This window comes from Girardinichthys multiradiatus, chromosome 12 (assembly GCF_021462225.1).
Source record: "Girardinichthys multiradiatus isolate DD_20200921_A chromosome 12, DD_fGirMul_XY1, whole genome shotgun sequence".
Lineage (NCBI taxonomy): Eukaryota > Metazoa > Chordata > Actinopteri > Cyprinodontiformes > Goodeidae > Girardinichthys > Girardinichthys multiradiatus.
Genome location: NC_061805.1, coordinates 29,378,893 through 29,402,088, shown reverse-complemented (window position 1 = coordinate 29,402,088; position 23,196 = coordinate 29,378,893). Strand labels below are relative to the sequence as shown.

At 39.3% G+C, this 23,196-nt stretch overlaps 1 protein-coding gene across 3 annotated transcripts in view; it reads left to right on the top strand.

Annotated features, from left to right (window-relative positions):
* Positions 1 to 23,196, top strand: part of LOC124877689 (netrin receptor UNC5C-like) — a 348,599-nt gene that overhangs the window by 309,655 nt on the left and 15,748 nt on the right. For all 3 annotated transcript variants that reach the window (XM_047381101.1, XM_047381100.1, XM_047381103.1), the window contains 4 exons: positions 14,246 to 14,414; positions 17,307 to 17,540; positions 21,733 to 21,882; positions 22,019 to 22,183. In XM_047381101.1, coding sequence (XP_047237057.1) covers positions 14,246 to 14,414; positions 17,307 to 17,540; positions 21,733 to 21,882; positions 22,019 to 22,183 — 718 coding nt within the window. The remainder of the gene's footprint in view (positions 1 to 14,245; positions 14,415 to 17,306; positions 17,541 to 21,732; positions 21,883 to 22,018; positions 22,184 to 23,196) is intronic.

Genomic DNA, 23,196 nt, shown 5'->3' with positions numbered 1-23,196 from the left:
TTAAATGTTGTTGTAGCTCATTATGAAGGTTTCTTCAGAGAGCCGTTGTAGATGCTGATGGCTGTGGGCAGGAAGGATCTCCTGTAGCGCTCCGTCTTACAGCAGATCTGAAGAAGCCTATGACTGAAGACACTCTGTTGTTGTAGGACAGTCTCATGAAGAGGATGCTCAAGGTTCTCCATAATGTTCTTCATTTTATGAAGAATCCGTCTTTCCACAATGACCTCCAGAGTTTCAGAGGAGTCCCCAGAACAGAGCCAGCCTTTTTTATGAGCTTTTTGATCTTTTTTAAGTCCCTGGCTCTGATGCTGCTTCTCCAGCAGATGATGGTAGAAGAGATCACACTTTCCACAACACTCATAGAAGATATGCAGCATCTTGCTGCAAACACCAAAGGACCTAAGCTTCCTCAAGAAGTACAGTCTGCTCTGTCCCTTCTTGTAGATGGCTTCACAGTTGCATCTCCACTCTAGTCTGTTGTCCAGGTGAACACCGAGGTATTTATACTCCTCCACCACCTCCACATCTTCTCCCATGATAGAAATAGTTTTTGACTTATTCCTGTTTCTCTTAAAATCTACAATCATCTCCTTTATTTTAGTCACGTTCAAAATGAGATGATTGTTTCCACACCATGCCACAAAGCGGTCCACCACCTTCCTGTACTCAGCTTCTTGTCCATCTCTGATCCACCCCACGACTGCAGAATCATCCGAGTATTTCTGCAGATGACAGGAGTCTGTCTTGTACTGGAAGTCTGAGGTGTACAGAGTGAAAAGGAATGGTGAGAGTACAGTCCCCAGTGGTGCTCCTGTGCTGCTGACTACCTGGTTAGACTCACAACCCTTCAGTCTCACAAACTGTGGTCTGTTTGTCAGGTAGTCTTTGATCCAGGAGATTGTTGAGGCCTCCACCTGAGTCTTCTGGAGTTTCTGACAAAGCAAATCAGGTTGGATTGTATTAAATGCACTGGATAAATCAAAGAACATGATCCTCACAGTGCTACTGGCTTTGTCCAGATGACAGTGGGTTTGTTGAAGCAGGTGTATGATGGCATCTTCAACTCCAACTCCACAGCGATAAGCAAACTGAAGGGGGTCCTGATGGTTTACTGTTTGCTTACTCAGGTGGGCCAACAGGAGTCTCTCTAGGACCTTCATGATGTGAGATGTCAGGGCAACAGGTCTATAGTCATTAAGGATTGATGAGTGAGTTTTCTTTGGTACCGGAACAAGACAGGAGGTCTTCCACAACACCGGAACCTTCTTCTGGGCCAGGCTAAGGTTGAAGAGGTGCTGCAGAATCCCACAGAGCTGCTCTGCACAGGCCTTCAGGACTCTGGAGCTGACATGATCTGGACCTGCAGCCTTATTCCGATTCAGTCTCTCCAGTTGCATCTTCACTTGACTTCTTGAGACACACAAGTGAAAGGGGGAATTTTGATGCCTTCAGTGTGAAGCTACAATATTCATAGTCATGAAAATAAAGAAAACTATTTGAATGAGAAGGTGTGTCCAAACCTTTGGTCTGTACTGTATGTATCTTCATCGTTTTTAGTTTCTTTTTTTCTTCAGGAAGTAATTACCGCTCTTTTTACTCTTTTCACTTACATGTTTTATACGGAATGTTTAGATGATGTTTGTAAGTCTTCTAAAGTGTGGAAGAAAAAACAAACAGATTGTTATTGTATTATTTTTGTTATTAGTAGTATATTTCTATACACTATATTAGCTTTTGGGTGACATTTATGGAAAATTAAAAAAGTTCACACTACAGTGATATTATATCATGAAAGTAGAGCATTTAAGTAGTGTTGTGATTATGACTATGAATATATTATTTATTATCAATACTTTCATATTTTGGTAGCACTGTTGCCTTGCAGCAAGAAGGTCCTGGTTTCGATTACCAGCCTGGGGTCTTTCTGCATGGAGTTTGCATGTTCTCCCCCGTGGGTTCTCACCGGGTACTCCGGCTTCCTCCCACAGTCCAATGACATGCCTGTTAGGTTAATTGGTCACTCTAAATTGCCCTTAGGTGTATGAATGAGTGTGTGCATGGTTGCTTGTGTGTTGCCCTGCGATTGACTGGCAACCTGTCCAGGGTGTACCCCGTCTCTTGCCCATAGACTGCTGTAGATAGGCACCAGCTCCCCCGCGACCCACTATGGAATAAGCGGTAGAAAATGACTGACTGACTTTAATATTTTATTAAATAATATTTCTGCCTGTTAAGGGTTGTCCTGTGAATACCAGCCCAATAAGGCGGTGGTATTTGGACAAAATTGAAAAGGATGAGCCAAGCTCTGATATTACTGAAGAGCAATACTCTCTACATACACGGAATGAATTCACACAATTTCTTTCTCGTTCTGCTGGGCTGGCTGAACTGCACGTTAGTGCTGTAGCCATGCTAATGCGGTCCTGTTGTCCTTCCTTCAGACCAGGAAAAACTGCTCCACTCGGCGTTGTAGAGACAGGGTCTCTGCTGGAAACTCTCTGGAACACAGTTTGCTTCTGTAGACCTCAGAAAGAAAAGTCAAGCCACGCTTGCACCTTAATTACCCCGTTGATGAATGAATATCGGATACACAAACAGCAATTCATTCCTACTTAACTTAGTGCATATGATCACGTGATCGTATGACACTCTTGGATTCAGTTTTGAAGAGTTATGTCTGTTTTCCAGCAAAGAGAGATTAGCGTGCTGTGTCCCTCCTTTCAGTTCAGCTGGGGACCTGCGTGGAAGAAGTCTGTTTGTTGGGATGTGGAGTTTTTGTTCAAACAGTGACGTGACGGGAAGTCCGCTGTTACTCCCTTCTAGTTCTTGTTCCTGGCTGTGCTTGAAGTAGGTTAATGCGATTTATTTTGAAAATTCCAGAAAAGTTCTTACTGGCCTTTAATGTTGTAACCCATTGCTGGGGTCCCAACAGTAGAAACAAACAATAGTAATTTCCTCATTTTTAACTATTTATTGAAACAAAAGCCAACAACAGTAGTGGGTATACCACAACAAAAAATGTAATGTGTCAATAACATGTCATGTGCACTTGAGTATCAATTACAGCTAGACAACGACACCTCATGCTGATCACATGTTGACAGATTGTCTTCTAAGGCATGGCATCCCACTCTTCTTGAAGGGTGGCCCTTAGGTCATTGAGATTCTGTGGTACAGAGATATGAGCCTCCCAATGGCGACTTGGCTGATCCCATAGATTTTCTATGGGAGTCTGGTCTGGAAAAAGTGCAAGCCACTCTATTTGAGGTACCCCAGTCTCCAGCAACCATTCAATAATGTTGTGACCTCAATGAGCTGGCACATTGTCATCCATAAAGATTAAATTAGGCCTGTGTTGTTCATGCAGGTGCACAATGACTGTATTATTGATATCATGTTATTTAGGTAGTATAGGCTTGTCTTTGTATGATTCACAAAGTGTAACACTGTAACAACACCACCACTAGAGGCTTGTCTGGTGACAACAGTGGTTGATGCATAACGCTTTCTTGGACATCTCCAACACCATTGGCCATTGTTTCTGCTCACAGTGAATCAGCTTTCATCACAGAACAGCCCTAAGGCCCACTGGTCCTCTCATCCAGCGTAAATGCTCCCTGTCCCATGCAAGACGAGGATGCCTGTGCCCGGTGATATGGTCAGGTACCCTTGCAGGTCCTCTAGCTCACAGACCACGCTCGCTGATGCTAACAGTTTCGAATAGTTTCACGTGACACTTGGGTGCCTCTTACCTCCCTTAAATGTGCTTGGAGTTGATTGGAATTCATCATCCGGTTCCGCAGGTCACCGTTCCCAATGAAGCAGTCATCTGTATGGAATGTGCTCAAAAGATGTCCACTTCCATGCCAATCTGTGAGTCTTCCAGTCTCTCTGTATCTCTGTTGCAACCTGCTAATGACACTTTGTGACACACCAAGCTCAGTGGCCACTTCCATCTGAGAACTTCCTGTTTTAAGCCTCACAGTGTCAAAGTACTGTTGATCAAGGTGTCATCTTGGTCTCATGATATCAAAATATAAACATGATTAGGAGGACTGGTAAAATACCAATTCAGATTGAACCAAAAAATTGATTGGTCGATTTTAGGATCAAACACTTGTTATGAATTTTGCCGTTAAGCTCCTTGTTAGAGAACAGCAAGTTTTGCAAATGGTACCGAAACATTGAACAGTTGGACATGTGCAATCAAACGTTAAAGGAGGTCACATTAGGTCCCCCTGTGAAGGTTATAGTGCATTTTAGGTTCCCCCTGAATTGTCATCTGAAAGCCGAATATCCCCAACTTTTTGTGAGTAGTATATAATTTTTTTCTAGTTTGTTTACATAAAGTACACCCTGTGGTAACATATTCAGCAGAGGTCCCCTGAATACTAGTACTGGAATTAAGATGAGCAGATTAAAACAGCATCTCATGCTGAACTAATTAGTTTCATAATATGTGTGGTAATCCATTAAATTCACTTTTTCCTTACTTTTTAATTTAAAGCCAGTAGAATATGGTTGAAGGTGAGGTACTTACTTTAAATATTTCTGAATATGTGAAACTAAGACTGACTATAGTGCAACAAGCTGATTTGCATTTGCTTCATATGGTGTTTTGAGACAAAAAACAAACATGAATCTTTCAAAAGTAAATGCTGTAATATCTGGTTTTGCACATTTACTTAAGTTAGTTGCTAGTTTGGGGATTATTGTAATCCTGCTACTTGTACAATAATCCTTTACTCCTAAATCCTGTAAGTGTTTGAGGTTGAACCTTTTGTAGTCTACAACAGATAAATGAGAAAATGTATAAATTTTTACTTTTATTTTTGTGAAACTGACAGCACACATTGGTTTTGAAGCTCCACATTTTCTTCACATTCTTAAACTAAAAATAAAAACACCAGTTGAGGTTGATGTAAACCAAGGGATGCTTTCAATATTTGTTTGGGTAACCAAAACTTAAAGATTCTGTAAAACTGTAAAGGCCACAGTCTAAGCCGTTCCACTGCATTTCTCCATAAATGTTGATCAATGATAATTACGACCAATACTGCTTGCTGTAGTGTCTCTAAGAGTCAAATATCTTTTGTGTCCTCTGTCTTGAAATCACTCTGTTACTGGCAAGCAGCTACATTGACATCCTTCAGCAATGATTGGCAAGCAAGAATTTTGTGTTTCGCTTTATCATAGCATAAGGGATTAGTTCAGTCTCACACACGCACAAGGTTAGACAGACATGCACCTCCTACACACACACACACACACACACACACACGCCCACACATGCATGTAGCATATTGCTATCCTTGCATTGACTTCCATTCATTCCAGTCCTAGAGGGCCGATGTCTTGCAACATTTATTTGTGTGTCTGTCCTGTCAACACACCTGAACCACATAATTAGGGCATTAGCAGGACTCTGTAGACCTTGAGTGATTTAGGAGGTAATTTAGTCCTTTGAGTCAGGTCTGTTGGACTTAGGAGACATTAAATTAAAAGTAAGTTTCCTCTGTCTGGAAACAATATTAACAACATAATATAAAATGATAAAAATAATAATTTGAAGTGGTCCCAGAGTTGGTTTTATATACACTACATGTCAAAGGTTTTAGAATGCCTTTCTCATTTAATGGTTTTCTTCATGTTTATGACTATTTACATTGTATGTACATTTTCACTGAAGGCTTCAAAACAGTGAATGAACACATATTCAGTTATATACATAAAGACTATAGATTTCATCTATGTGTTAATTATTCTGGGAATATATGTAACACCAATCATTTACATATATTATGAAGTGAATTATTGAATATAAAATTACAAGATATTACCAAATATATTGCCATCTATTTTACAATGAATCAAAAGGGGCAAGCCCTATTATTTAATGTACTGTACTACATAAAAAATATATATGATTTAATATATATTTTAAAAGACAGGTATATCAGTTTCATTTGTTGACACAAAATATATATGGAATATATATTTTTGTTGCTTAAGGAATGGTATAAAAAATATTTACAAAAATATTTTCCTCATACCATGTTGCCAAAATGACTTTAACAAAGCAACTTTCTTTTGTAATATTTTTTTATTTATTTATGAGATGTGTAACTGCAAGAAATGTAGTGATTGCTCATTTTAACTAGTGTAAGAATGGAGTGAATTGCAGTTTTCATAAAACCTTTGCATGTAAAAGTGTAGCACAAACATTGTCTCTATTTCAATATATATTTTATTAGTATATAGCCAGACATGAAAGATGTATATATTGCCGTATATGAAAAAGCACCTGTTTCCCTTATATGGAAATGTATAATGTAATGTTTTGCATTATATTGTACAATATAACAATATCTTTTTGTTTCGAAAGGCATGGCAAGTAGGTATGCACAATCAGGTGATGACTCAAATTCAGTTCACTCGTACTCGTATTCATCGTCTTCCGCTTCATCCGGTACCGGGTCATGGGGGCAGCAGACTCAGTAGAGACACCCAGACTTCCCTCTCCCCAGACACCTCCTCCAGCCGAGGTTCGACTATCGTACGGACTCTCCTTTCCAATACCCTGGCATAGGCCTTACCAAGGAGGCTGAGGAGTGTAATCCCCCTATAGTTGTAACACACCCTCTAGTTACCCTTCTTATGTAGGGGGACCACCACCCTGGATTGCCAGTCCAGACCACCACCCTGGATTGCCAGTCCAGAGGCACTGTCCCTGACTGCCATGCAATGTTGAAAACGCGTGTCAACCATGACAACCCTACAACATCCAGAGACTTGAGGTACTCAGGGTGGATCTCATCCACCCCCAAAGCCCTGCGACCGTGAAGCTTTTAACCACCTCAATGACTTCAGCCTGAGTAAGGAAAGAGTCCAACCCCGAGTTCCCAGCCTCTGCTTCCACCAGGGAATACGTGACGGGAGGATTGAAGAGTTCCTCAAAGTACTCCTTCCACCGCCCGATTATGTCCCCAGTCGAGGTCAGCAGCTCCCGACCCCTACTGTAAACAGTGTTGGCGAAGCACTACTTCCCCCTCCTGAGGCGCCGGACGGTGTGCCAGAATCGGTACGAGGCCAACCGGCAGTCCTTCTCCATGGCCTCACCGAAGCCCAAGTTTTTGCCTCTGCCACAGCCTGGGCCGCGGCACGCTTGGCCTCATGATACCCATCAGCCGCAAATTCAGTTCAATTCAAAAATACTTTATTAATCCCAAAGAAAATTAAATGTTGTTGTGGCTCATCCTATGCAGGTCTCTTTAAGGAGCCATTGTAGATGATAATGGCTGTGGGCAGGAAGGATCTCCTGTTGCGGTCTGTCTTACAGCAGATCTGAAGAAGCCTCTGACTGAAGACACTCTGTTGTTGTACATCATGAAGAGGATGCTTTGGGTTCTCCAAAATGTTCTTCATTTTATGAAGAATCCTTCTTTGCATAATGATCTCCAGAGGTTCTGAAGTCCCCAGAACAGAGCCAGCCTTCTTTATTAGTTTGTTAATCTTTTTTAAGTCCCTGGCTCTGATGCTGCTACCCCAGCAGATGATGGCAGAAGAGGTCACACTTTCTACAATAGACTCATAGAAGATATGCAGCATCTTGCTGCAAACACCGAAAGACCTAAGCTCCCTTTTGTCTCACAAACTGTGGTCTGTTTGTCAGATAGTCTTTGATCCAGGCAACTATTGTGGCCTCCACCTGAGTCTTCTGGAGTTCTTCACAAAGCAAATCAGGTTAAACTGTGTTAAATGCACTGGAGAAATCAAAGAACATGATCCTTACAGTGCTGCCTGTTTTGTCCAGCTGACGGTGGGTTTGTTGAAGCAGGTGTATGATGGCATCTTCAACTCCAACTCCACAGTGATAAGCAAACTGAAAGGGGTCCCCTTTATTGTTTCCTTACTCAGGTGTGCGAACAGGAGTCTCTTTAGGACCTTAATAACGTGGGATGTCTGTCCAACAGGTCTATAGTCATTGAGGACTGATGGGTGAGTTTTCTTTGGTACCGGAAAAAGACAAGAGGTCTTCCACAACACAGGAACTTTCTTCTGGGCTAAGCTAAGGTTGAAGAAGTCCTGCAGAATCCCACAGAGCTGCTCTGCACAGGCCTTCAGGACTCTAGGGGTGTCACTATCTGGACCTGTAGCCTTTTTTCAGTTCAGTCTTTCCAGTTGTGTCTTCACCTGACTTCTTGAGACACACAGGTGGAGGGGAGGGGGGAGCACCAGCATTCTCTGATTTGGTTCCATGGCTGAGGTGGAAGATAAAACATTTGTTGTGTGACAGGAAAGCTGTGGGTCAAAGGAGGGTGGGATGTCTGATTCACTGTTAGCAGGAGAGGAGGATGCTGAGCTCGTTTCTGAACGGAACCTATTGAAGAATGTATTTAGTTCATTGGCTCTGTCCATACATCCATTGGTCCAATCATCCTTCTGGTTGAAGCCTGTGATCTTCTTCATCCTTGACCACACATCTCTCTAGCTTCTCCTTGTACAACTCCTTGCTGTCTCTTACCTTGACTTTAAGTTGCTTCTGTATACTCCTCAATAATTCCCTGTCTCCCTCTCTGAAGGCTCTTTTTTCTTGTTAAGCAGGTCCTTCAGGTCACTGGTGATCCAGGGTTTGTTATTGGGGAAGCATCTCACCGTTCTGGTGGGGATGGTGTTATCCACCAGATGTTTATATAGTCTGTTACACACTCAGTTATGGCATTGATGTCCTCTCCATGTGGCTGGCAAAGCGCTACCCAGTCTATAGCCTCTAAGCAACCTCTCATGGTTTCTTCAGCTTCCTGTGACCATCTTCTCACCGTTCTCTCAGTTACAGGTTGCATCTGAACAAGGGACTTATATTTCAATCAGAGAAAAACAAGATTGTGATCCGATTTGCCTAGAGAAGGTCTTGCTTTAGAGATGTATGAGTCTGTGACATTTGCATTAAACAAATCCAACGTAGAGCAGCTGACAAACTGATGAAATGTTGGAAGTGTAGCAGAGAGTGAGGCTTGGTTAACATCGCCAGATATTGCCATAAACGCATTGGGGTGTTGTGTCTGTAGCTTAGCAATAACTGAGCTGATGGCATCACATGCAGTGTCGGCAAAAGTTAAAGGTGGAATGTAAACTGTTGACAAAATGGTGAACTTTCGGCAAATAATATGGACAACAACTTGTTGCTAACAGTTCAATATCTGGACTGCAAAGACGACACTTCACAGCAACATCCTGGAGTACACCATCTGCTATTCAGAAGTACTGCCAGTCTACCTCCTTTGGATTTAAATCTCTGTCTGCTCGTATGGTCAGAAAGCCTGGCAGAGAGACACTGGAGTCAGGGATATGATCTTGCAGCCATGTGTCAGTGAAACACATAATACTGCATTCCCGATACTCTAGCTGGGTCCTTTGTAGGGCTTGGAGTTCATCCAACTTGTTTCCCAACGATCTCACATTGTCCATCATAATCGATGGAAGAGATGATTTGAACTTCCTCCTTCTCTCTCTTCTCTTTGCTCTTGCTCTGCATCCACAGTGCCTCCGTTTCAACTCAACTTGAGGTTGTAGTTTAAGTATTATTTGAGCTTTTGCAACTCTACATTAAATATACAGGAGAACAGATATGACTCACTATTTGGCAAGAAACCGATCAGTTTTGTCTCTTTCTCCCCCCTAATTAATGCATAATAAACACTTATTAATAATTTGTAATGTGTTTACAGATGAATTAATAACATATCTGTATACTATTTATTAGCGATCTATAAGGGGAGCCTTATTGTAAAGTGGTACTGAGATAATAACCGGCTGCTCCTGATTAAAAAAAAAAAAATCCCACCCTGTTGCAATGGTGACACATCATTACAAATGTCTAAATGTAAAAAAGTAACAGCAAACATCCTTCTAGCTGCACAGCATTTGATACTGGAGAGGATAATCTCCCAAAAAATATTTGTTATCCACCACAAAGGAATTTCAGTTCTTAAAAATAATTAATCAGAATGAAAAGTAACAGAGCTACTCCAACCTGCTGCCACCTTGAGCAGCGCAGTTCTAGAATGTAACACCTTGTGGAACAACTGAGACAGTGGAAAACATCTAAATGTACAAAGAACACAAGAATGAACTAAGAAATATGTGTAAAATGAATAAACTACAATGGCAACACAAAGAGAATATAAACAACATGGAAATCAAGAAATCTGAAACTTCAAATCTCAAACACCTAAGGATCATGACACTTTGTGGTTGAATTAAAAAAGTTTTTAATCTGAATCTGCCAGAGGTTTGAGTAATTTTGTGCTTAACTGTATATTGCAAGTAAAACTGAAAATCATGAAAGGGGTAGAATCAAAGGCTGTAATCGAAGGCAGAGGTTGTTTACAGCTTCTTTAATTTTCTCCCCTCCCCACCTTTTAGCAGTCAATATTGCGAAGGGGTGGCTGAATCAATAACACTGATAACAAGTAGCACCTCACGAAAACAAATAAATAAAATTTTTATCTCCAACCTTTAGATGTGGCATAATTTGAAGCATGAGGGTTAATTGTTACCCTGATTTGTTAGTATTTACTCGGTTCAAGGATTATGTTTTTAGTTTGAGATTTACAGATGGCTGAATGCCTCTAAATAATGAATACTAATGGAATCCAATATGCTTAGCCTGACATTTTTAACAAAAGTAGAGAATAGTAGACAATTATTCTGCTGCTGTACTGTAACGTACACGCCATTTGATACTAAGTGCTTGAGGTTTTAATACCCAGTGGTACCATAAAAGGCAAAAGGAGACTACATTCATTTTCTTTCTGCCTTTTAGCTGAATACTACTGACTCCAGCTGAGGCTGACTGCAGTGATCATTCTCCAAATGAATCTCTGATGTTCTGTTCTTGGATTTATGTACCAAACCTAGTTAGCTTTTATATTTTCTATTGCTCACATTCTTTTTAAAAACTGTAATCTCATTTATTTATAATGGTAATGACTGCAACAAAAACGTTTTATTTCTTTTAATAGAGTTGTTTGCATTCTAATGATTTAGCAGGTTTATAAGTTCTGCAAAAAAATAAAAAGACAACTTTTGGTAGAGAAAAAAATGACACACTCTTCTGAAACTATTACATTTTTAACCAACAGATCAATTCCTGCATACTTCTGTCACCTCCACATAATTCTATAGCAAGATGCCACATAGACTGAATTTGTAAAAAAAAAAAAGAAATCCTTTCAAGGATGCCTGAATGTTTGACTGTAATATTCTTTATCCATATAGTAGCATAGTGGTCTGACAGCTGTGGGCTGTTAATTTATTTCAGTAATTGAATTTAAAAATGGTATATAAAATTAAATTTATATACTGATTCATTTCACATAAATTGATATATTGAAAGCATTTATTTCTGTTAATTATGAGTACTATGGCATACAGCCGATAAAAACCCAAAATGGAGTTTATTAGATAATTAGAATATTACATAGGACCAATAAAATTGAATTTTCCGTACAGTAATATTATCTTGTGGCCTACACAATCATGGGGAAGGCTATTATCGTTATTCTGATTCAGATTTTTTTCTTGACATGACAGTTGCCCAGGCAGAGTCATTCAGTCATTTACATCCTCCAAAAGGGGGGTAAGCCACAAATGATCAATGCTAAAGAAGCTGGTTGTTCACAGAATGTTGTATCTATGCATATTAATGGAGGTTAGGTGGAAGGAAAAATGTGGTTGAAAAATGCAAAAGTGATTGCCAGTTTGAGAAGATTGTGAAGCAAAGCCCAGTCAAGACTTCGGGGGGATATGCACTGCAGCTGAAGTTAGAAAGTTAAGAACTATCACACACAGCCATATCAGGACATGGACTACACATAGCAATGCAAGACAAGTTTATTTGTGTAGCACATTTCAGCAACTAGACAATTCAAAGTGCTTTACCTGAAGTACAATGCAGTTACAAGCACATTTAAAAAAAATATATTGCTGTGGAATGATAAAGTAAAATAAAGAAAATATGGAGTACAGGCTGAAATTAATAATGTTTCAGTTAATAGAACAATCAAAAGCAACTTCAAACAAATGGGTTTTAACCTTCATTTAAAACTCAGGGATTCAGAGTTTCTGTTCCAGATTAGCAGAGCATAAGAACTGAATGCTGAATCTCTATGTTTGGATCTGATTCTGGGGATGCAGAGAGAACCAGAAGACCTGAGTGGTATGGAAGGTTGATACAACAGCAACAAATTTTAATTTTGGTGCTGAATCATTCAGTGACATATAAACTAACAATATTTTAGTATTTTAAAGTCTGAGATGCAGGGAGCCTGTGTAAGGACTGGGGCTCTACTTTTAGTTATAGTGAGGACGTTGGCAGCAGCATTCAGGACCAGCTGCAGTTGTCTGATTGACGTTTTAGACCAACCTCTAAAGAAACTGTTGCAGGATTTATATGACTAAAGATAATAGCATGGATGATTTTTTTTGAGATCGTGCTGGGGCATTTGTTCTTTAATCCTGGAAATGTTCTTCAGCTGATAGAAGCCGGACTTAGTAATTGTCTTCATGTGCCTCTGAAGGATTAGGTCTGAGTGTATCACTACACCAAGATTTCCAACCTGATCTGTGGTTTCCAGCTGTAGTAACTGAAGCTGTGTGCTCACTCTTGATCACTCCTCCTTGGTCCAAAAATAATGACTTCAGTTTTGTTTTTATCTACCTGAAGAAAATTATGGCACATCTATGCCTTGACGTGTTTTATGCATCTAGCCAATTCTTGAATAGGTTCATAGTCACCTGGTGACATTGTAATGTAGAGCTGTTTGTCATCTGCGTAGTTAAGCCAACTTATCTTGTTGTTTGTTATAATCTGAGCTAGGGGGAGCATGTAGATATTGAATAGGAGGATCTAATGCTTTAATAATGGCCATGGTGTTACTATAGTGGACTGGCCTCCTTACATAACCCGCTTAGAGAAACTATAAGGTATTGTCAGGAGGAAGGTGAGAGACACTAAACTCAACAATCTAGACAAACTAAAAGACGCTATGAAAGCAACCTGGCATTCCTTAACACCTTGGCAAAGCCATATGCTGCCGTTATGGTCCCTCCCCCTTGCTCTCTGCAATGCTACAGTCCTCCGTCCATAGCTCCTCCCCAATAGTGGAGCCTGCCGTGAACGCTCAGGCTAGTAAGCAGGGCCATCGATGACGGCGGATAAACAGCTATGGCACATTCACAGGTAGGGACAAAACATCACAATGTTTTCTGAGCAGGAACCACTCCAGAAATTGGACATTTTTCTGTTACATTAGGTTGTTTTTCTGCCATTAGCATAGCTGCAGCACACAGGCAATCTTGAGCTTGAAGGGCGGTATGCGGTGTGTGGGGGAGAAGTGTGAGCATTACTCCTGGCTCTGATTGGTTGTTTCTGACCGGGAGCAGTGTATTTCTGCAGATGACAGTAGGACCACTTGGAGGAGCCAGAGGAGCTTAATTTTGTTTTTTTTTTTTACAGATTATCTGTCTCATATTCTACTGTCAGGACATAGTGACAGTTTTAACAAATGTTTGAAAAACACATTTTTACATAAGTTACCTACTAAAGCGTTATGTACATGGACATATTTTTCATTAGGCCAACTTTTCTGTATTAAAAAAAAAACCTTTTTCATCAATGTTATGTTGCATTCAATTTTTTGGAGAAAACAAATGTTGTGTTTTATTGGTTTTAAGTCATAATTATCTACATGAACAAAAATAAATGCCAAAAAATGTTTTCTCTGTCTAATGAATCTATATACAAGTTTCACTTTTAAATTGAAATACTGAACTATATCAACTACATAAAAAATATTCTAATTTACTGAGCTACAATTGTACATGTATATGGTGTTACAGGATAGTTGAATGAGAAGACAGCTGTAACATGGATTCAAAGAGACCATGATGTTTGACCATTTTGAGGAGTATTCTTTGAGCACCATCTCCTACTAGTTTGTGGTTGGTAGGGGTTAAGTCAAAGAGATTCGATCTTATCAGAATAACGGTTGTTTCCTTAAGCATTCCTACATTACCTTTAGTTTTCTAGATCACATTTTAAATAGTGTGGAATCAAACACAACTACAGCTATCACACATTTTTTATTTCAGGTTTTTAGTAACTGTTGCACTACATGCAGGCTGCTGGATATCTTCTCTTGCTCTTCTGTCATTTCACCTGAGTGTTATCTGTCACTTCCAGACCTCCAGTTGAAGACATCCAGACAGTTCTCAGCCCAGTGGTGAGTTGTGGACCCCCAGGAGTTCTGTTGACCAGACCAGTGATACTCACTATCCACCACTGTGCAGACAACGTCCATGAAGACTGGCTCATACAGCTCAAGAATCAGCTGCCCATGGGAGAATGGGAGGTGGGTGTTCAACACTGTACCTAGTATGTTTGTGTGCCTTTTGTATGTTGAAATTCCAATACAGAGCTTTTACTACAGAGGTTTCATCTTGTGTGTAGATGATTAATTTAATTTAATGTAGACATAACAATGTGAATGTTCATATGTGGCTAAATACTACACAAACCAGTCTGTAGAGGTTTTATAAATAATTACACAGTGTCCTATGCCAAATAATGAATATATGATCATAAATACACACAGCTTCTACAATCAGACATGCACACTTAGAAGAATAACCTGAATTACACAGAAACTGCATGTATCCAGTGAGGAAAGGAGAAGAAAATGAAAAATGGAAACTTAAATGTGGTAAACAGAAAGTGCCTACAGGCTAGTAGACAAGCAGGGGGTTGAACACTCCTATCAGAGACAATTTGTTATGCTCCTGCTATCCTCCTCTTCTCTCATCTAATTTCTTATGTGTCTATCCCTCCTTTTTCCTCTTCCCTTCTTCTGCCCCTTCACATGTCTCTTTGCATGAAGTCTCTACCTCAGCAATCTATTTCTTGTGTGTACAAAACTGCATGAGTGAATGTGCATGTGTGTGTGTGTGTGTGTCCTTGTGTGTGGGTGTGGGTGATAAGGCTGTCTTGCAGCATCACTGTGTCAACAAGGCCCCCGTATGCTGTCTTCTGTTGCTTATCACAGCATAACACAATGTCTCTGCACAATTAGCCATGCATAAGATTCGGTGCGTGTGAATATTTGTGTGTGCATGTATGAGAGTAGGGCAGCGCAGAAGAGGGTTTAGAGCAGAGTGAATAAAGATGAGAAAAATGAAAAGTGGAATTTCTTCATGAAGTCGATTTGTTTTTTTCTCTCATTGCTGTAGAACATTCATTTCCCATCAGAAAGTTTTCCCTAAAACAGGCCGAGGGAGGTAATTGAATTCCCCTCATATCAGGAGGAGCAGCCACGGTTGTGATTACCAGTAATAACAGATTCAGACCATATTGCTTTTCTACCTCTCTGTATTGATTCAGCTCGTCTGTAGGAAGAGAACTCCACATGAACTGCGAATCAAAGCGCAGTGTTTTTATCACACATGTGCATGTAGGATGCATTGATTCCACAGTGCACTGATGTCTACAGGCACGGACTTTCACACATGATCAGATCAGATTAAAAGGAACTCTGTTAGCCTGTGCACCCCTACATTACAACTATTTAACTCCAACAAAAAGTCCATGTATACAGTGTTGAGCAAAAGTAATCATATACCTTGAACTTTTCCCCATTTTGTAATGTTATGGTCATAAACTTAAATGACATTAATGATATATGATTTTTTGTTTTAAATAACATCAAATAATAACAAAATAATGACAACTGTGTTGCATGTTGCTTTTTTAGCCATCCATGCTCCAAACCCCAAAATATATATTCAAAGCCTTCCTTAATATCTCTTCTGTAGTAACTGTTCTGTTCTGTACTAACAACTATACAATAACTGAACAGCTGTTCTGTAAAGGCTTTAGAGTTTTGTAAACATTACAGTGAAACAATATCTCAAGCTTTGAGGTGGACAGAAGACTGTTCAATCTACTATTCAAAACTTTATAGAATATGGCACAAAGGCAAACCTACCAACAGACATTGCTGTCCACTTGAACTGGCTGTTAGCCAAAGGGCTGCTTTGCTGATTAATGGTAAAACCCATTTGCAGTTTACCACAAGCCATGTAGGGGACATTGAAAATACATGGAAGAAGGTCCTAAATTCAGATGAAACCAAAAATGTTTTGGCCTTTATGCAAAATGCTCTGTATGGCAAAAAGCTAACACTGAACACACAATATCCACAATGAGTGCAGTATTATGCAGCAGAAACAAGGACTCGGCTCATAGTTAAAAAAGATGTATGAAGCTAAATACAGAAAACACAGGAAGAAAACCTTTTAGAGGCTGCAAAAGATTTGGGACTTGGGAAACGACTGTAGATATACAGCCAGAGCTGCAACAAAATGGTTTAGATCAAACCATATTCATGTTTTATGATGGTCCAGTCAATGGTTTAAGTTAAACTAAATGGGACAAATTATGTCTTTACATGTGCAAAGCTGGTAGATACGTATTTGTAAAGAAATTGAAAATAATGTTTCCTTCTACTTCATTACCATGTTCTACTTTGTGTTGGTCTATCACATACAGTCTCCCCAAAATACAATGAGGTTTGTGGTTGTAACATGAAAAAAATCTTAAAATGTTCAAAGGGTGAGAATACATTTGCAGGGCTCTGTAGCAAGCACTTCAACCAACACTGCATGCATAGGTAAAATTTAAATGTTATGTCTTCACCAGTATAAATGCATCTGAGATAAATCCTAACCTTGCTTACTCAAAGTTTTTGTTTTTCATTTGCAGGAAACACTCAAAATGCTTGTATTGTGGTCGTATTTCAACAGATCAAATGTAGCTTAATCCCAAAAATCTACAAACAAAGCCAATGTTCAAATAACAGCCAAGCTTTGACAATAGCTGTTCAAATGGGACCTCAGTCCCAAACACAGTAGAGGAAACAGCATTAAATAGACTGTTGCTCTTTAAGTTAACTTATCTACTGTAAGCCCTCATGGTGTTTTTAGTAACAGAACATGGTATTTTTATAGTAAACCGTAATTTCAGTATGAAATCAAGTGAAAGGGGGTTTTCCTTGCCACCAGTGGAATATAATGGGTTGATATCTCCAAAGCAGATTTTAGAACTAAATCCTGTCTTCTTTTATGAGTAATAAAAGCAAAATGTTTGTCAACTTTCATTATTGTAGTTTTTTACCTAACAATCATAAATCCAGAATGACAGTTTTAAAGAAAAATCATTTGACTTTTCTTTCTGTGTGTGGTCTCAACAGGATGTGGTTGTAGTGGGGGAGGAAAACTTCACCACCCCCTGCTATGTGCAGATGGACTTGGAGGCATGTCACATTTTGACAGAGACACTGGGGACGTATTGTCTAGTGGGGCAGTCAATTGGCAAAGCAGCTGCTAAAAGGCTCAAACTGGCAGTTTTTGGGCCTGTATCGTGCACAACTTTGGACTATCACATCAGGATTTATTGTTTGGACGACACTCAGGATGCACTTAAGGTAATGTCCTAAAACTAAATGAATTAAAGGTTCTGTTTGTTTAAAAAAAATTTTTTAATAATTAATGGTATATAAGTATATAATAATATGTATAATATATAGGTAATATTGGTTCTATGGACACCAATATGTTGTTTGGCGGTACACGGAAGTGCAGCGGCTTCTTGGCTCTGGATCAGCATCAGAATAATTTTCCTTTTTTTCTGCTAACTCAGCACAAGAAGGGGTTGGAATACAGTGTTTATGACCTATGTATTCAGAGAAATTCCAATGTGGCACTCAAACCTAATGTCAAGGCAGCATTAGGAAGATTTGGGCCACTAAAAGACAGCGGACGAAGGGAAACAAAAGAGTGGTGTGACATGAGACAGCAGTGGAGACAGTGGGGAAATAGAGCCATCTTGCTTGCTAGGCCAAGGGTTAACAAGCAGACCCACTCTTCCAAGACTTTTCCTGTTTAATGTCCGGTCTCTGGGCAATAAGATCAACCTGTTCAGACTGAGCCTGAACTTTCACAAGGAGATGAGGAAATGTTGTTCTTTCCTGCTTAATGAGACTTGGCTGAACAACAATATGCCAGACTATTCCTACTACTTGGATGGACTTCTTTTCTTCTGCACTGACCTTGATCAGCTGTCAGGGAAAACGCATGGTGGAGGACTCTATGTAAAAACTGCGTGCTGGTAAGCCAGCATCACTCTGAGTCAGTGGATTTTATGTTGCTAAAGTGCAGTCCCCTTTACCTGCCATGGGAGTTTACCGTGGTGCTGACGGTGATTGTTAACACTCCTCAACGCGTGTATGCCTTGTCGGCCAAAGGCATTTTTGTGATTGCTGGGGACTTTAATCACATCCGGCAGACAGACGCATTTCCATCTTTTTGGTTCCTTACCATTTGCCTCTCTCTAAAGAAGAACAAGCAAACACAGAAGACCATCGCTGTGTGGCCTAGCACAGCTGTTCCTGCACTGTCAGACAGCTTTGAGCAGACAGCCTTCAAAGAGGCTGCTACCTCCAGAAAAGGTGTAAATCTGGAAGAATACATATCAACTATCTCCTGGTTTATTCAGAGGTACATCAGTGATGTCACTACCACCAAAAACATCCCCATACCTGAAGCCCTCCGACTCCGTCTACTCGCACCAGGCTCACTAGCATCAGCAGGACCAGACAACATCCACTGCAGGGTTCTGAAGGGTGGCAGGGTTCTCTCTCCCAGGCTGTGGTGCCGGTGAGTCTGAAAACAGCATCTATTGTTCCTGTTCCCAAGTGCACAGTATCGAGGAGCATAAATCAGTATCGGCCGGTAGCCCTCACCCCTTGGAGAATGGCGACACCTATGTCAGGCTGCTCTTCCTGGACTTCAGTTTTGGATTCAACACGATTGACCCGCAGACTTTAGTTGACAAGCTGGTACTGCTTGGACTATCACCATCCCACTGCAACTGGGTACTGAACTTCTTATTGCATAGGCCACAGTCAGAGTGGATCCATGGCATTTCCTTTTCCACCATCATCCTCAACATTGGCTACTCTTTGTTTTTACCCCCCTTCTGTGTTAAGACATGCTCCTGGCCCTCAGGCACAAATTTTGTTTACAATGTCAACATGCAAATGACAATAAAGACCCTGAACCTTGAACAAACTCTTTATAAGCACTTAATAAAATGCAGGTCTGTCCATTGTAGCTACAGCTTTGACAGGTTTTTGTAATGCTGTAAATAATAGTAAAGTGTTCTTTTTTACCACTCAACATTCCTCCTTGATCCTTTGCATTTGAAATGAGCTATATTAGAGCTAAAACAAAATGAATCGTATGAAGTCATGAGCAGAAGCATCTTCACCTCTTGTCTTGCGGAGATGTGCCAAGAAGCAGTAAACAAAACAGGGTCAAGCAATGTCAAAAGAGAGATGCATTAGAAATTTAAACAAATTCAAAGCACCAGAGGGGCCATCTGATATGCAAGATTAACATTGGTAATTTATTCGCGCAGTGATAAGTCAAGTGTCACTGTGGCACACAGCCATGCACATAATCGCGTAAACATCAACTCACATTTACTTTTACCAGTTCAAGCAAACAGTTGTAGCTTGAAAACAAAGTTCAAAGGTGGATTTTTAATGATGAAAAGTTTGTGTGGGTAAACTGAAGTTTGAAAGACGACAAAGTGAAGTAGGCCTGAAGTTGATCAGAGAGGACTTGGATTATGACTTAGTGCTTACATGCCTTCATTTGATCATTTTTCCCACAGTTCAACAGCCTGTAATTGTTAGCCTTATTTGGATTTACTTTTGTACACCCTGATGTATCTAAAAAGAACTCTTGTAAGAGTTATTTTTTAATAGTTGATTGACATTTCTAATGGCATGCGTAAAAATCCCCGTGGATGGCTGCAAAACACAGCAAACTATGGTGCATGCTTTTAATCCTTATATATTACATAAAATTTTTTATCTCTTGAAGTCTCACCTAAGGAATAAACACCTAAGGCATAGCTACATTTCTTAAAGTGGATGTGTTGCCATAATTCAATCATTCCTTAACATTTTGAAGCAGTAATAGCAAAGGAGTTGGGAAAAAAAACATAGTTTTTTATGACTTGTTTTTCTTTTTGTCACTAGAAATGTATGCAATTTGGAAATGAATGTTTAGAGGGTAGGGTAAAGTTGTAGTTTGGTTTATTTAAAATCTTTATAATATACACTGTCAATGATAAATAACTGATAAAACACATGTTGTGCCACAAAGTGGAACTGTAAATTATTGCTGCCCACACTTACCTATTTCAGTACTTCACCATTTAACTTAGTGTCCAATAGAATAAAAGAAGCCAGAACTGAGGGGACATTTAAAAGGCATATCAGTGACTTCCTTTTATTTAAAGTTGTAGACATATTTGTTGGCCGGGTAAATATATTTAATTTATTTTCAAATAAATGCATTTTATTGCAATAGTATAATTTCATACTAAGGAAATTGTGAAAAATCCAATCTTTAATGTGAGGACGGTTATTTAAAATCCAATGTTCAGCTAAATGCAATCACTGATGGCCCATTTGTTGGTGGCCCAACAATCCTTTTAAAATAATGTAAATAAAACATTTTTATTTATTTTTCACATTGGTCAACATTTCTATGTACTTTTAATCAGTACAGCATGGCTTCCTGTTTTCCCATAGGTATAAATGGCACAAAGGCTAATTTTTTTGAGCCACTGGCCACCAGGCTTAGACAAGGACCCATATTTATTTTAGGGTGTTGCACAGTAAGGAGGATCGTAAGGAAAATAAGAAAATCTTCAAAGTTCACTGATAGAAAACCACAGCAAAGAGCCTCATCTTGGGGACCTAGAGTTCATTGTATTTCACATTTAACACAATGCACTGTGCAAGTACCATAACCACCATTAGAAACACTTTAGAGACTATGAAGAAATCCTAGGAATATCAGAACTTAAAAAATATATATAAAAGAAATCTGGAGGGCTATGCCAGTAACCTGAAAATGGTTTGCTGGGTTTTTCAGCTGGATACCCCTAAACATAAAGTTAGGACAATACCAAACACAAAATTAGCCTTCTTCTTTGGTTTAGAGTTAGGCTATCTCAGTCCCCAGATCTACAGTAATTCCTTTGCAAAGTCTGTGAGGTGATGTGAAGGGAAGAGAGAACCCAGAATTCACAAAGATTTATCGACAGCAGATGTAGGAATAATTGTGCAACCACAAATTTTGGTTAAATTCAATTATTTCTCAACATTGGTATGTTTTCTAAACGCACTTAAATTAAAGGTGGGGTTTTCTTAATGTTTCAGTGTGAGAATATGCTATCATGATAAAACAATGAAAAATTGGTCTTCATTTATACATTGCTACACATTGCAGGTTGAGTTTAAATTTGCCTCACCACTTATATTTTACAATACCAGTATACTGACTATTGAAGAATTGCTAATCAAGGTGAAAGTAAGGACTGCTAGAGTATGTTTAGATGTGATAAGATCTAAATCAAATGTTGGCATGTGTTTACAGAGTTTATTGTTCATTTCATGGAATAATTACACAAGATAAAAGCCCTTTGCAGTGGTTTATGAATAAAAAAAATGCATCAGTGAGCAATATTAAAGGTGGTGCAGAGGAATTTTAAAGTAGTTTAGTTTTTTTAATGTTTTTTTTTTTTTGCATTGTGTGTAGGAGGTTCTTCAGATGGAGACCCAAATGGGAGGGATGCTACTGGATGAGCCAAAGACTCTGAACTTCAAAGACAGCACACATAATCTGAGACTGTCAATCCATGATGTGCCACACACACACTGGAAGAGTAAACTTATCGCAAAATATCAGGTGAGGGAAATGCATACAGGACTCAGTGTAGAAACACATTAATCATGTTTAATAGTACTGTTTATTTTCATTTTGGAATGCATTGCTGATGTACACAATGCTACCTTGTGTTGTGTTTTCCGTTCATGCTCTCCAGGAGATTCCATTCTACCAGGTGTGGAGTGGCTGTCAGAGATCTCTTCACTGTACCTTCACCCTGGAGAGACTGAGCTCAGCCATCACAGAGATCAACTGCAAGCTGTGTGTGCGGCAGGTAGAAGGAGAAGGGCAAATCTTTCAAATCAGCAACACATTGGAGGAGGTGTGTTTTAAGAATCTTTTAGGCTAATTTACATCTTTACATCCTCAGCAGATAAGATACAAAAAACAAATATACATGCAAACAAGCAAACTCAGTCATGTTATGCTAATACTAGATGTGCAAGGTAACTGCAGAAGAAAAGTTTAAAAAGCAGAACAGCTCAACAAAGTAACAATGTAGTTACATACATATAAGTTATTTGTTCTATATAGAAGATCTTGAAGCCATTATATTTTTTCTACGCTCCCTGACAGTGAGTCAAGGTTCCTGTTATGGTTTTGTGACTCTGCTCAATCATTCATACAACTGCTACAGGTCCCATAATGTGACAGGAATAACTTTTCTTTTATTTTGCTTGAGTGTAACCATAAAGCCACAAAAAGTATACATGTGTGTCTTTGTCAGCAAGCAGATTTTTCTTGCTGTGGCCAGTGGTAACAACATTGTTTTCTTAAACCTTGTTTTCTTAAACCTTGATTACAAATTCAAGTGGATTTTTTCTTTGTCCACATTGAAAGAAGTAAGAAAATGTTTACTTGCTTGTTAGTCCACATGTTCAGATCTTCAACAATAATTAAATACAGGCAAACATCCATAATTAATCTCATTGCTATATATATCTTTTCACATTTGCAGTTGCCTATTCCTTTGTCTTTTGTTTTTTATTTTTTATAACTTTTAAGTGAAGTATATGCTCAAGCTGACAATGTTGCATTCAGTCTCAAAAGCCACACTTATCAGAACCACATAAATGACAAGAAGGAAAAGAGCACATCAAGTAGAGCATGTCAAGTAGAAAATGCTTGTTGAAAAGAAGTTAAAGAGGTTGTGTAACCATGAGGCTGTGAAAAACCCTGTTTTATCCTGCTTTTTCAGTTCAGCTGTTTAATTTATTTAATTCCAGTTAATTCAATGATACTTTAATAATCCCAAATGGATGTTCAATTATACCTCCTTATTGGTCATTTGGTTGGTGTGGCAAGTCTTGCTTTGGATTGGACAGTTTCATGCCA